The 16178-nt window shown below is 36.3% G+C and overlaps 1 protein-coding gene across 1 annotated transcript; it reads left to right on the top strand.

Moving 5' to 3' along the window:
- Nucleotides 1-9934: 9934 nt before the first annotated feature.
- LOC139124679 (uncharacterized) lies at nt 9935-11291 on the top strand. Its single transcript, XM_070690800.1, has 2 exons — nt 9935-10959; nt 11222-11291. Exons 1-2 carry the CDS (start codon nt 9935-9937, stop codon nt 11289-11291), a joined length of 1095 nt encoding a protein of 364 aa, XP_070546901.1.
- The last annotated feature ends 4887 nt before the right edge of the window (nt 11292-16178 follow it).

The following is a 16178-nucleotide window of genomic DNA, read 5'->3' as shown; positions in this document are numbered from 1 at the left end:
TTGTTTAAAAAAGGAAAGAAATAAAATTAAGCAATAACCCCCGCCGCAGGAGGGTATACACGAGATTTTGTTACAATGCGCGACATATAGCACGAGCCGATAGGCGAGTGCTATATGGAGCGAATCGTACTGCGAATTATATTTTTTATTATTATTATTATATTATATTATTATATTATATTATTATATTATATGCGAATTATCAACTTGCGTGTCTTTGTTGTCTTAATTGGTAATTTTCATCACTTTAAGCCCAAAATGCAGAAAACGGACGTCTGAGGTAGGAAATTCTGCGCCCGAGACCGAGCATTTTTATAAGTTTGGGTTTCGTACAGGCACACAGTATCCTTCGATAAATACGCATTACGTTCATATCGACATTGCATTTTATTCGCATGCAACACGAACACTATACTTGTCAAAAAATACCTGCTGCAGTCACACAGAAAATGGGTCAAGAGTTCAAATCAAAAGAAAAAAGTAACAATTTGTTCGTAAATTTACATAAGAACAATAGTCCTGGCTTTTTTGGCATACTAAAAATAGATTTGTCTCATTCTGTACCGCATACGCGTATAGGGTATACGTCGACGGTCACGACATTCAGAGGTGGCACAGTGAAGTTACAGGATCTATTTTTGATGGATTATCCGTATGTAAATTGTACCAGAAAACAAGGAATTTTGAAATAATCCTGCCGTGCGATGACTGCAACTGTGATGAACAGTTGTGCAGAGTGTGTTGCCCGATGCAGGGAGAGCTGGACGCTGACACTGCTCGTTGCATCTGACGTTCTCTTCGTCGCAGTCGCCAGGTGTCACCCCGTTGTTATTTGAACTTCTTGGTCAATATCGTTAGGACACCCGGTGCTGTTCACTTATCCGTTAATCTACTACGTAATTCGAATATACGCTCAGAACCAAGACAGCGACATCTTGAAGACACAGCTCCTGCCTGATTATTGTTCTCCTCGACTGACTTTTCGTGAGGTGAGTTTTATAGAATATATATATATATATATATATATATATATATATATATAATATATATATATATATATATATATATTATATATAATATATATATATTATATATATATATATATATATATATATATAATATTTTAGGAGGAAAGTGTGTACGCTACACCTAGTAGCCGGATCGTACATTAGCGTGAGTCACGATCTACAGCTGCGTGATACGTTTTATATCTCGCGCCAATGAATCAAAAGTATCGTCTGCCTATATTCTTTCGAGGATTTTTTCCCCTACAAGTGCTAAGTTTCAACTTTTTTAACGTATGAAAACTTGAAAATGTGTCAGCTAAATTAGGGTAGACAAAACGTTTCGATATGTATTGATACGTGTAAAACACTGAAGGTTGTTATATCGGGTTGAGTCTGAGAGCTGGGTACAAGAGCGCAGAATGCGTTCGTGTGGTTTTCACATGTTTCATGATTGTATTGACTTCTACGCGCATAAAAAACCACACCGGACAGCTACTAGAGCGCGTCAACGTACATTACTCTGCCAGTTTATATGTTTATGTGTCACGTTATCGACACGGCTTTCAATTTGCTCAAATCCTTCACGTTGGTCTATTTCAGGATATCTTCTATCATCAATTTTGAGATTTATGTGGATGCGAGGCGATCGCGATCGCAGAAATGATTTACCGTAACGGCAAACGGGTGACCTAGCTGGCTGGGTACCTGGGCCCAGTTCAAGTTGTTACAATGTTTCAACCATGCCATCCAGAAATGAGTCAATTGTGATTGTACAGTACCATAGAGCCTTGAAAATCGTGCGTGTGTACGGCGCCTATCTGACAAAATGTGCTTATCTGACAAAACTCTTTTTAGCAATACCCTGGGGAGTCACTTTAGCCAGCGCATGTCGCTTCGCTCTTCGTACGATGTTGTGTACACGGAGTGTGCCAATTTAACAATAATACGAAGTCTTCTACACCAAGAATTTTGTTTCTGTAAACTACTCTCAAACTGTTGACATGTAATTCATTCTTTTTTACTGTGGTTGTTCTTCCACAGGGGACTCGTGCTTGTTGTTTATTTGTGTCTGTTTGTTTGTGTGTATGTGTTTGTGTTTGTTTATTTGTTATTTTTAATAAAACAACAGCGAAAAGCTGTTTTGTGAATATTTGTCAATAAAGAGCAGTTTATTTATTTATTTATTTGTTTATTTATTTATTTATTTATTTGTTTGTTTGTTTGTTTGTTAATACGTATTTCCGATGGTTAGGGTTAGGGTGTTTGTTTGTTGATACGTATTTCCGATGGTTAGGGTTAGGGTTAGGCTTAAGTTAGGGTTAGGGTTAGGGTTGGGTTAGACTTATTCACTCCCTCTATATACTCAGACAAGGGGAGCAAGTGGGATTCCAACATCTGTATTTTCAAGTCAAGAAAAACACACCAAATAAATGACAGACAATTGAAATATTCGGTTTGTGGCAGCGTCATGTCCTGTACTTACCACACCTATCCTTTAATTCGATGGAAAGGGCAAAAATCGGCGATATTTAGCATCTTTCTCCTTTGATTCGTACAGTTTGTACGGCAAAACGTAGGTGTCACACTTTGGCGGGTTAGTACGTCAGAGAAATTCAAATTGGACCAATCAGATGGCTTGTTAGCCCTGCCTTGGCCCGAACTGGGCACGTTACTGTTGTGGGGCTCGAACCAGGATGATTTTACTTTGGCGCATTTTGCCATGTTTATTTTCCCTTTACGAATCGGTTCATGACAACTTTGTATGCTGCAACATTCACTTTTGCCTTATGAGAAGAAGGTTCCACTAGATTACTTCAACTATACATCTGTGCGGAACGCACTCATTTCCAATCAGTTCGTGAGATATACGAGCCTATGGTGGTAAATGCAAAAACATGAGCGTAAACCCGGAAGTAAACAAATACAGAGAGACCGTCGCCACGGTTGAATTTCCGCGGCTGGAAAAGTTGTTCTTGGTATTGGTTCAATTCTGATAGTTTTCTAGCTATCGAAAGTAAACTACGGGCAGTAACCTTCCAACTACGAACAATAACGTACTCGTCCGAGTATACCATAAGCCCCCGGTTAACGGTTCGGCAACACGGTGGTAAAAACTATGGGAGGGGCTCGAGCATCCCATTTTTTTCTGCCACGCACGCTTAACTTTTGCTAATTTTATGCACGATTTTTTCAACTCCTCTGGATGTGTCTATCACTTTCCAAATCAACTTTATCCAAAGGTATTGATTACACAATCTCTGAATACAGAAGTGACATTTTGGTAAAATTTCAGCGTCGAAAAAAACCCCCCAAACTTGAAACAAAGACGTCATGTACATGTATGCTGCTGATCTATAATAATAATAATAATAATAATCTTTATTACCTTAATCATAATAACATTACAATTCAATAATGATGTACATCTGAGTTGTGCTGTGATAAAGGGTAAATGGAAACGGAAAATAGCAAATGCTAGTCTAGTCCGTTCCCAAAGCCATTTGATGTTAAAGCAAGAAAACGAAGAAGAAAAAAGAAAACTGAAGTATATCGAGGGTAGTGTACATGAAAGTAGTGGGATTGCAAAGTAACCTAATTGTAACAAAGTAACTAAGTGAATAGAAGACAACTAGTCTACATAAATAAATATATAACTAAATAGATACGTTACGAGTAAGTAGAAATGCGTAAAAAAGAAAACGATAAGAGAAAAAAAGAAAAAAAAAACGTATATAAAATATATATATATTTAAATATGATATACATATATGTAAGTTGAATATAACTCTTCATTACTTAAAAACAAAAAACAAAAAAACAAAAAACAAAAAAAAAAAAAAAAAAACTAAGTGAATAAGAACAACTACATAAATAAATAAATATATAACTAAATAAATACATTACGAGTAAGTAGAAAATATGTAAAATAAAATAAAAAAAAACAAAAAACAAAATGTATAGTGAAATATATATATTTATATATTATGAATTACATATTTGTAAAGTTGAATATAACTCTTCGTCATGTAAAACACTAACCGTGTATGAGGAGACTTGAAAGGGAGTGTCTGAACGAACTTCTAGTGGTTTTTGTTTTAATTTGATTAGGTAATGTATTCCAACAGATGCAGCCTGTATATGATATCGAGAATTTACCCAAGGAAGTGTTGACACTTGGGACATAAAGGTTACCATTAATTTTATGACGTGTACTGTAGCAATGAGAAGGCAACTGACAGTATGTTGTAAGACTGTGTGGCAAGTTATTATTTATAAGATCATACATGAATGTACTGATCTGTAATTTATGTAATTTGTATATATCGAGAATATTAAGTTGTTTGAAAAGAGTAGCTGAGTTTGCTGTGAAGTCACTGAAAGTTATAGCTCTGACTGCCATTTTTTGCGAAAGAAAGATACTATTGAGATGTGAGGGATATGTTGAACCCCAAACTTCAAGACCATAAGTGATGTGTGGTAGGATGAAAGTTTTGTATAGAAGAATAAGGATATTGCGTGGTAAAAACTGTCTCAATTTGAAAAGGATGCCAACCTTTTTTCTGATAGTAGAATTAATCATTTTAATGTGCTTTGACCATTTAAGATGTCTGTCCATGTGAATACCTACAAATGATGTCACTTCAACCTCATTGATAACTGTATTATTGATGTGTAGAGTACCATTCAAGAAAATATGTTTGTTATGATTTCTGAAGACAATGTAATTTGTTTTGAGGTAGTTTACAGTAAGTTTGTTAGCCCTGCACCAGTCCACTACAGTATTGAGGTGAATGTCGACAGTATTTAAATTTATATTAACTTGGTTAGCAGGGAACGTATGAAATAGATTGGTATCGTCAGCAAACAATCTAAAATTGAAGTATGTGGAGGAACGGGCAATGTCATTGATAAATAGTAAGAATAGGGTAGGTCCAAGGACAGATCCTTGTGGTACTCCACATGTAACATTAAGGTATGATGAGGCATTATTATTGACAGAGACTAGTTGGGATCTATTGTGTAAGTAATTTCTGAACCAAAGTAAAGGAAGACCTCGAATACCATAGTGAGAAAGCTTAGAAAGAAGAATTTCATGATTGATTGTATCAAAAGCTTTAGAGAAGTCAAGGAAAATACCAAGTGTTACTTTGCCATTATCAAGTTGTTTGATAAGATAATTGATTAAGATTTACAATTGAAAGTTTTGTGCTGTATTTATGACGAAATCCATATTGATGCTCATATAAAATATTGTTTTTTTCTATGTACTGAATTAAGCGTGCATTGACAATTTTTTCTAGAATCTTACTTAACAGGGGCAATACTGATATAGGTCTATAATTTCCTGGATCATCTTTTGTGCCTTTTTTAAAGATTGGTGTGACTTTGGCTATTTTTAGAGATTGGGGGAAAATTCCAGTCTGAAATGAAAGATTGAATATATATGCCAAGGGTTTTGATATTATAGCTGCCCCATCAATTATAAGTCTGGCTGGCATTTTGTCATGGCCACATGCCTTTTTTGGATTCAGGGTGCAAATGATATTATGAACTTCAGATTGTGTAGTGGAGGACATAAAAAGGAATGTGTTGTGGGTTCAGTAAATTAGCTAATTTAGAGTGTAAATTAGCTGCAGTACAGTAGCTCGAGGTTTGCCTGGGGTATTTGGGTCGGACGGCGAAACCAGACTTGCCGTCCGACCCAAATACCGGCTGCAGCTACTAAGTGTAAATGTGAACTGGCATGGCATGCATATTGCCTACACGGAAAGGCAACTCAATATTCCTGTATCAAACCGTTTAGGCCTACATCTTGTGAAAACGACAACATAGCAGTGATTGTAATAGCCACCAGGAAAAAGGCTTCACAAATGAAAGGATAGTTGCTTCAAACAGAAGCAACTGCATGTTCAGAAGATGAAAACAGAGATCGTGGCGGTCATTGAAAATACATGTAAACCATGGCGGACGTGTGTGAGACTATTCTATTTAGGCGACGGGGGTGAGCAGGGTCAAAGAATCAAGAAAGTACAGGAAAGACGTGTCATTTTCCTTACGTTGCTGTCAAGGGAACTCGAGTTTCCCATTGTTTTTACATATTTTAATGGTTTCTTTATTATTTTAAACTATGATCCGTTGTCATGAACAGTGACTCAACGACTTGTTTGTTGCATTCTCGATATCTGCGAACACGTATTAGTCACAGGCACGACTGCATCTTGCTGTGGTATAGTCGCTTGAGAACTGGCGTTCGCGTAGTGTTGTGAGTCTAACAAGCTGCCTGATTGGTCCGATTTGAATTTCTCTGACGTACTAACCCGCCAAAGTGTGACACTTACGTTTTGCCGTACAAACTGTACGAATCAAAGGAAAAAGATGCTAAATATCGCCGATTTTTGCCCTTTCCATCGAATTAAAGGATAGGTGTGGTAAGTACAGGACATGATGCTGCCACAAACCAAATATTTCAATTGTCTGTCATTTATTTGGTGTGTTTTTCTTGACTTGAAAATACAGATGTTGGAATCCCACTTGCTCCCCTTGTCTGAGTATATAGAGGGAGTGAATAAGTCTAACCCTAACCCTAACCCTAACTTAAGCCTAAGCCTAACCCTAACCCTAACTTAAGCCTAACCCTAACCCTAACCCTAATCCTAGCCCTAACCCTAACTTAAGCCTAACCATAACCCTAACCATCGGAAATACGTATCAACAAACAAACAAACAAATAAACAAACAAATAAATAAATAAACTGCTCTTTATTGACAAATATTAACAAAACAGCTTGTCGCTGTTATTTTATTAAAATAACAAATAAACAAACAAAAACACATACACACAAACAAACAAATAAACAACAAACAAGAGTCCCCTGTGGTTGTTCTTCCATCGGCCGGGCTTGCGCTCGCTCACTGTACTGTAGTCGAGACCTAAACCATGAAGATATAACTCCGTATAGCAACATGTAGGCCTAGGTGCTTTTTTCTCATCCACTTGCATGATTATAGCTGTGGGTCCATAGCTGTGGTGTTTTCGGACGGGATTCCTGCCTTTTACGGGCTGGTTTTGACTTTTTACGATTTCAACCCCGCCACCACAGCTATGGGAAAATGCGTAGAATAGCGTCCACGTTACGCCCGACAGCACCCTTGTCGCAACTTTGTTCGGCGATATTTCGAAAAGTTTCCATCCAAATTACAAATTGCCAACACTCATCGACAACTTGGTTATTAGGGACTCACCACGACCAGAAATCCGCTTAAAATTCACTGAAATATCGCCTTTTTTGTGGCTTCAACCGACATGACTACCCGGAGACCGCCATTTTGCTGGCGTAAAACTGTTGTTCGAGGTTCTCTGCCGAACGTCACTACAGTGACGTGGCGGTGACCTCTCAACTTATAGTAGGGAGTTCAGAATCCAATATGGCCGCCATACGAAATGGCCTCCACTGTACGATCTGATAGAATTCTAAAATTCGTCACATTTTAATTTTTTCAACTTTTTAAATAAAATGATGTAAAATATAGCGCGATAGGCAGTATTTTTTTCACTCTAGGTGGTTATTTCATAGTGGTGTCTTGTGCTGCGCCGTTTCTCCCCCCCGGAAAAAATGCATCGGACCATATCTGTGCGTGTGCGGGAAATGCATGGCACAGTAATCTCGGCGGGGGTAGCTCTAAAAAACTGAAAAGCCAGGATGGATCCAATAGGCATAGACGTTTCAAAATAGTCTCAAATGAAAGCCAATTAAAAGAGCTTTAAGATCATGTGCGATAGATAGGGGTCGTCAGAGGAGGTCAATGTAAAAATTCAGCTTGAAATCTTCCTCCGGCATTTTTCAGTGCAAACGCTGTAGGTATGCTTTTCTATCTGTGATTTTCAGTGAAAATGGTGTTTTTATTAGTATTTAAGCATGTTTATTGTGTTTTCATCCACGAGATCCATCCTGGCATTTACGACCAAAATCTGTCCGTAGCATTCAACGTCGTTTGGTGAAATGGCGCCTCGGCGCGCCAACTTGCAGATCGGTCACCGCGGCTCGAGTCTGGCGAGTCACGTTAGTCGCCGTTTTCCGACCCGAAGTTTGTTTGATTTTACGTAAAATGTGTCGGAAATACTGAAATATATTCTCTATACTTCCAATCTATGCATATCTGTGATTTAAGTACGTTTTTTTCGGCAGTTTGGAAAAGGAAAGTCGCTCGGTGTGCCGGACACGGCCGGTTTGTTTACATTTGCAGTATTGCGACCTCATTTACCGTATGCGTGTAGGCTTCTTTTACCGTTTGACAAACAACTAAATACCGATTTTCTGGCAAAAATATCTTTTCTTGACAACAGTTATGTTTGAAAACACTAAAATTTTGGCAAAATTTAAACAAATTTACAAGTTTTTAGCCGAGTTCACGCTGTGGAACTCCGGCGACTGAGTGATCTCACAGCCGTTCAAACGGGCCGAGTATCAAACTACTTCCGCATTTTCGCGATATATTTTGCTGTGTTTGAAACTTCCTCTGCGTTTATCTTGCCTATGATTTTTTTTACATCGAAAGTCTAAAATTGTCCTGAAGTCAAATGGTTTGGTTGTATTGAGAGGTCGGATCAGGTGGATCAATCAATGATTTGTGCTGCATGCTTTTTATTTCTGTTTAATCAAGTTTCCGGAAGTTATTTCCAGTTCATAGTTTGAAATAAAAACAAAGTGTGTTCAGTTAGTATTTTTTTTTCTTTCTTTCTTTTTTGCTGTTGTCTTCAAACTGATTTAATAGTGACTGTTGGAAACTAACTTTTAGATTTACAAATAAATGCAAGCCAAACTAGGAGTTATACAAATAATATGCAGTTTTTACAAGTTTTTAATTAAAATAAATGTTCAGAAGTTTCTGGAAGTTATTTCCCATTCATAATTTGAAATAAAAACAATGGACTAAAAACTGTCTATGGTGATCAGTACGTATTTGTTTCTTTCTTTCTTTTTGGTGTTATCTTCCAACTGATTTAATAGTGACTGTTGGAAACTAACTTTTAGATTTACAATAAAATACAAGCCAAACTAGGAGTTATACAAATAATATGCAGATAAAATAACAGTTTTTAATCCTATATAATTCACAATGATTTGTGTTTTATTTTATCAAATTATTATTTGTAACAATGAAAGAAAATTAATGGAAGTATCATTTGCTTTTTACTTAAACAGAAATCATCATGGAGGTAGCATTAAAAATAGTCAATAACATCCCAGACCTTCTGACTGGGAAGAAGAGTTTACTTGATGTATCTGCCCATGAAATTCCTTTAACAAATGAACTTTACATGCAGTTGCATAGTTGTCTTCAAGAGTCAGGAAATAATGTGCAGGAGACTTTACCAAGCCTAATTCGTTTATTTGATCAAGATATTGAGTTGCCAGAGAGAATAAGTAATTTTACTAAGAAAGTTAGGAGACAGATGACAAGAGCTAGACAGGAAGGTAGAGAAGAGGAATTCATGAGTGAGATAGTTAAAGGAAAAACCAAAAAAGAACTCTCAAAAGTGTTCAGTTCTCATCAGATAACCGAAGAAGTTTTGATGACTTGTCAGTTTCCAGATTGTGGTGAAAATCCTATCTGTCTTGAAATTCAACATGTTCTAGAACTGCGCTCTTTCTTACTAAGAAACCAGCTGCCATGGCAATTTGCTGTAACTTGGATAAAATCACTGATGAACCCTGATAGTGTACCTAGTGCAGAGATTCTGGCAAGTCAGTGGAATAGGCTTTATGATAAGTTTTATAAACTTCAAGTATGTAAGCGTAGAGGAGAGTTGGAAACATTCAGAGAACAGAAGTATAAGTTGCCTAAGACAGTGGATAAGTCAGTGGATGTAGAAACAGCAGCAGAGTATAGAGATGAAATGACAGAGAGTTAATCAGGTTCTTGCCATGTTAACATCAAATCTAACCAATGCATATGCAGAAATTAGTGATTTGACACAAGCCATGGACGAACTGTCTGAAGAGAAGTTTGAAATGTTAGACAGGATTAAGAGAATGGAGAACTTACACAGAGAATACAGACAGAAACAAGATGAAATAAATACACTTAAAATAAAACTGTCAACTCTTACACCCAGAAATGTGAATAAGAAAATTAAGAGAAGAGATAAGAAAATTGATGCCATGCACAGGAAAATTCAGGAACAGACAGATACAATTGAAAACTATGTCAAACAAGTGGATGATTTGAACACAGAGAGACAAAAACTTAAGTGTGAATTAGACAGGATTGTACATGAGAAAGTAAATCTACAAAAAAGTAAGAGTTATTGGAAGAGGAAAGCATGTGAATATAGAGACAGTAGTACTAAATCAGATACAACAAACAAACATATCATACACCAGTTGGAAAATGAAAACTTAGAGTTAGAAGAAACAATATCTGATCTGTTGAATGATAACAACCTTGTCACTTTTCAGGATGGCAAATATACAGACAGCGTTAGACAGGTGTATTATGACCTGTTAGCTCATAATGTATCCATTGAAAATTGTACCCATATAGTCAAGTCTGTTCTTAAGAATATGCTAAACATTGATGTAGAGAGATTGCCAAGCAAGTCATTGACTTCAATGCTCCAGGTTGAAGCACTTGTTCTGGCACAGGCACAGGCAGCAACTACTATTTTAGAACATGACAAACCTAACACTTTACATAGTGATGGAACACGCAAAAAGTTTGTTGATTATGCGGGTATGCAGGTGTCATTGCCAGACAAGTCATCTTTATCATTGGGGTTTCAAGAACTTCTCAGGGGTAGTGCAGATGATTATCTGACAGCCACTCTTGAAACTTTTCATGAACTTAGTGAGTCCATAACACAAGATAATGAAGAAAAACAAAAAATCTATGCACAGCTGTTACTGAAGAGCAAAAATCTTATGAGTGACAGACACATTGTAAACAAAAAGTATAAATCTAAACTTGAGGAAGTCAGGGAAACTCTATTGCCTGTTATTGAATCAAACTGGGATAGTTTTGATGAAAGTGAAAAACAAAAAATGACATCAGTTAACCATTTGTTGTGTGGTATGCATGTTTTAGTTAATATGGCAAGTGCAGTAAGCTTGTCTTGCAAAGAATTTGAAAATGAGAAAAAAAATAACATCAACATTTCAACTGAAGGTCATTATAAGTCAAATCAATCATACTGTTTTGATCTTTTGTATCAGGCAGGCAAGGGTTTCACTGAGCAAGGCTGTCAGAAATCTGCAGTTTATACAGACTTTTGGCCATACCTAGAAGATGTTGTAAATGAAAGGAATCATTTGATCAAATTTGAACATAATAGATTTAATGTAGCATTTTATCAGGGGGGTGCAGTATATTATCATAAAAACCACATATCGGATTTTCTTCACTCAGGGAGGTGTGACTCTACAAACAAGTTAATCAGTCGTGTTCAAGCAGTCATTGATGAACCAGTTATTACTGCTGAATGCAGGGCCCTTGGTATAATTTCTAAACTCATTACTGGTCCAGTGATGCGTTTACTTGAAAGCAACATCAATTACTATGACATGAATGTTCATTGGCTGGAACTTAAAACTTGTCTTGCTGATAATGCCTTGGATGCCACACCATTGTTGAATCAAAGAACATACATATCAGGTAGTACTGTAACAAAAGATGAAATTTATGTGAAACTCTTTGAAAGTTGTCCCCCTGAATTTGATGCACTGACACAAGCTGCACTACAGTGTATGTGTAAATCTATGTTGCCTGTTGTTGAGAGACAGCTGGGTAATCAACTGCCAGGTGGTTCTGAAATCCAACCAACTGTAAATGTACAACAAGAGGTGGCTAATGCACCTTTGACAAACGTGAGATCTGAAACAGATTTTTCTGATTTGGATAGACAGATTAATAAGGCACCTCAAAAAAGCAGATTATCAAAAGCAGGTTGTATCTGTTACAGTCGAAATAATACTTCATCCTATCTAAATAAACTTGGTAAAGATATTAAACAAAAGTACATGAAAATTGCACGGAAATCTGCACCTGAAAGAAAACGGAGAGAACATGTTCATAGTCAGACACTTAAACAGAAAAGACTGGAATTACAGAGGGAAAGAATGACAAAAAAACATGAACAATCACAAAGAAAGTTGCACAGAAAAGAACAACTTGAACACAGGATTAAAACTAAATGGGGTGTGTGGGAAACAGAAAGCGAGATTGACAGTAAATTGCAATATTTGTCTCAACCTCAAAAAATGTGTGCAATCAAAGATCAAATTAAATACAGAACCATTTTCCTGCAGTCAAATTTACCACACAAAAACTTGACAAAATGGCAAAAGAACAAAGTAAAGCTGTCTGTTCAACAGCTAACTGATAATCTTAAATTAATAGTAAGGGCACAAAATGGAGAAATGCCGCAAAATGTCAAAGAAATAAATGAAAATCTAAGGAAAAGAAAAGCTACCAGTCAGAATGTACAGAGAAGAAAGAGGGGAAGGAAGGATGATAATTTATGTTTTGGGGAATGTCATGTTAAACTTGGTATGTATGTTGCTGTGGCATACGAGGAACAGTGGTTTGCTGGTGAAATTCTTGGAGTTGATAATGAGCATAATGCTGTTGATGTAAAATTTCTCCAAAGACGAAATAACACGTTTCAGTGGCCTTTACGCCAGGATAGAGAATGTGTTGATGTTAAATTTATTTTGAAAAAAATAACAATCATTCCGAAAGATTCATTGTTAAGAGCATGAAAGTTGTGAATGTAGAAGATATAGATTATTTGTATAACTGTTTCAGACAGATATTTTGTCTAAACATTCATCGTTGATTGGAAATAAAAAAATGTCATTTATGAGACAACTATGATACATATTTCTTGAACTGGTGGATAGCTAGCTTGTGTGATTGTTGTGCTTAGAATGCATATAATGTTACAGAACAATAAGGTGACAATATGATATCTGATTAGACAGAACTGATGCAGAGATGGATGACATCTCTACCCACTCTGAGTGTTTGCTGTTCTTCTTATGCTGCTGTCACCTTTCAAAAGTAGTCAAAGACCGCCAGGAAAAGGCAAAGATAGCCTACAGTTTCCAATCTCATGAAAGTTAATTTCTAATAATAAATAATAACTTAAATACTTAAATTATCACTGCAAATTGCCTGAAATTGTTTCCTTGTACTTAAAAGACTTAAATTTAACGACGCTGGAGATAACAGAGTAATTTAAACTAACGTAACAATTGAAAATACATACATGTTAAAACCTCTTGAAAATCCAATATGGCCGCCTCCGGCGGCCATATTGGATTTTGAAAAAATGAAGTTTTTATGATTTTTGATCTTGTGCAAAAAATTATATTTTTACTAAATCACTGAAAATGTCATACTTTTTCATTCTATGGACAAATGTTAATATTTTCTGAAATTTTCATGAAAATGAAAGAAAATGTAGTGAAATGAGGACTTGTTAAACTTTGCGAAATTTCATATTTTACCACGGTGCCACGCCCAAAATTTCTAAGTCAGACAAAAATATTTTGCATATTGGGAGCCAGCTATGAAAAAATAATTTCACATTTTCTCATAACTCCTTTTATTTTGGTATGACTACACAAAGTTCTTTCATAATATTTGAAATAATTGAGCAGGTATGTTTAGGTTTCAGAAATTACTGTCCCAAACTGTGGAAAAATGTCAATTCTCACAATTTTTGCAGGATTTTGACCAAAATGAGTAGATTTCGGACTTTTTAAATGATGCTATCTGGAGAACGGCTTGACCGATTTCGATAATTTTTTTTTTGTTTTGTTTCTTTTGAATAGTTTAATGTCTTTCTAATTTTGAAATATTGATATCATATAGTCCTATTTTTCACTGTACTCCCTACTTATAGAAAACAACTGAGTATTTCATCGTGTGATATCGATGACCATCGTTTGTCCTATGGACATTGCCAGTCTCACATAATTGAAATCAAACTTTAACTTTGGAAAAAAATAGTTCAGTCCTGGGATCTGTGATTGTTCGTGCGGGGCGGATGCCGGCTGTAATCTCTCAGTTTGTTTTTATAAGTTGAGAGGTCACCGCTACGTCACTGTAGTGACGTTCGGCAGAGAACCTCGAACAACAGTTTTACGCCAGCAAAATGGCGGTCTCCGGGTAGTCATGTCGGTTGAAGCTAGAAAAAGGCGATATTTCAGTGAATTTTAAGCGGATAACCAAGTTGTCGATGACTGTTGGCACTTTGTAATTTGGATGGAAATTTTTCGAAATATCGCCGAACAAAGTTGCGACAAGGGTGCTGTCGGGCGTAACGTGGACGCTATTCTACGCATTTTCCCATAGCTGTGGTGGCGGGGTTGAAATCGTAAAAAGTCAAAACCAGCCCGTAAAAGGCAGGAATCCCGTCCGAAAACACCACAGCTATGGACCCACAGCTAGCATGATTATTGAGTATAATTTACGTACTTAAGGGAACGAGGGCAATTAACGGCAGGGGGGCTGGAAGAGAAAATATGTGGTGCTGCGTGCATATATTTTTTACAGCCCCCCCCCCCCCCAAAAAAAAAAAATCCACCAAAAAAATTAGTGGCCCCCATCACCGGCAACAAGTTTTTTGTGGCACCCTCCCCAAAAAAGAAAGAATACATAGGTACAAAGTTGTACACATATATACAATCCTTATAACTTTTAATATATGCTTTAGTGAAAACGACATTCTTGCATTCTTGAAATAAATAATAAACAAATAAAATATATAAATAATAAACAAACAAAATAACATATGTCCAAGTTTTACTACTTGTAACACCTACAACTACTTTTCAGTATTGTGTTGTGCTATTTTAATCTCAAAGAATGATGAAATTACCAAATACCTTATAAACAATCTACAAGTTCTTTCAGTGCTGTTATAGTTGTTATAGTTGAAGCATATTTAGACATGCATGATTTTTAATGATGACAGTGTACTGTTCACTGCACATCTCCAAGTTGTCTTTTTAATTTCCAAAGTATTATACAGCAAAGAGTAAGAATTTTGTCACTGAGAAAGGTGTTACGAAGGAAATTTGTTTCTCAGAAAACTTTCAGTGTGGTACGAAGTTCAAACTTTCAGTATAGTACAGAGTTCAGTGTGTAACAGTTTAAGTGAACCTACCCTGTGAATTTTACGTAACTTGACTTCATGAAATCTAACAGTTATGTGTTAATTGGGTACTGTGACAAACAACACAAAGTTGATGGTAATTTAGCATATAAGTGTCATCTAATTTACGCATACTCTTAATTGTCGGAACTATCACAAAGTAGTTGAGCAGATGTTTTCTCAAGATGATGTCAGCATAACAAATGTTTGTATGAGCAAGTTGAAAGTTTAAGGGCAGACGTTTCTAATAATATATGTTGTTTTCGCCAGTGTCTAATTAATTTACGAGAGTTCTCCGGAAGAGCAACTTATGAAACAGTTCCACTGATTAAGATTTGTAATTCATTACCCGCTCATTGTTTTTATAGTTGTTTGTTCAATTAAGTTTTACCTTGAATTATTGTAATGGGTTGAATCGCATTTCCATGTATAATTAAGTTAAGGAGTTATATAGTTGGGTGTTAAGTTGATAGAGTAGCCTTTTATCACCAGCGGCTCTTCTGTAAGCATCTTTACCGAAGAAATAAAGATTGCCATTTGTCATCCACAAGCCACTACTCTGGTCGATCTCTGGTATCCTACTCGTAAGACGATTGAAATCAGCGCTATAACAGAAGACTGAACTGAACTGCATAATTATTTTTGAGTCTGTTTGCTTGTATGCATGTTTAGCATTTCATATACCTGTATGTCTATGCTTTACTTCAACTGAGTATCTGTATGATGTTTTCAGATGTTTGGAAAAAATGTATAACATGACCATTGTGATTTCAATACACTTTCCACAACCCAGTGTCTGCCTTTCTATGACTACCCAAGATATTCAATGTTACTCCACTGTAATGACAGTCTGCCATTGGAACAGTCCTTCATGGGCTAACTATAAAAGATCCATTAATGCCATTTTTCTCCTTTTTTTAGTGTTTTTTTCCTGTTTGTCCACTACGTATTCTAGTTCTTCCTATAGCATGATGAAATAACCAGTTTCAACCTAGCCTCTGTATCATTAC

Source organism: Ptychodera flava (genome assembly GCF_041260155.1).
Source record: "Ptychodera flava strain L36383 chromosome 23 unlocalized genomic scaffold, AS_Pfla_20210202 Scaffold_24__1_contigs__length_23054250_pilon, whole genome shotgun sequence".
In the NCBI taxonomy this organism is placed as follows: domain Eukaryota; kingdom Metazoa; phylum Hemichordata; class Enteropneusta; family Ptychoderidae; genus Ptychodera; species Ptychodera flava.
This window is presented reverse-complemented; position numbering and strand designations above follow the sequence as displayed.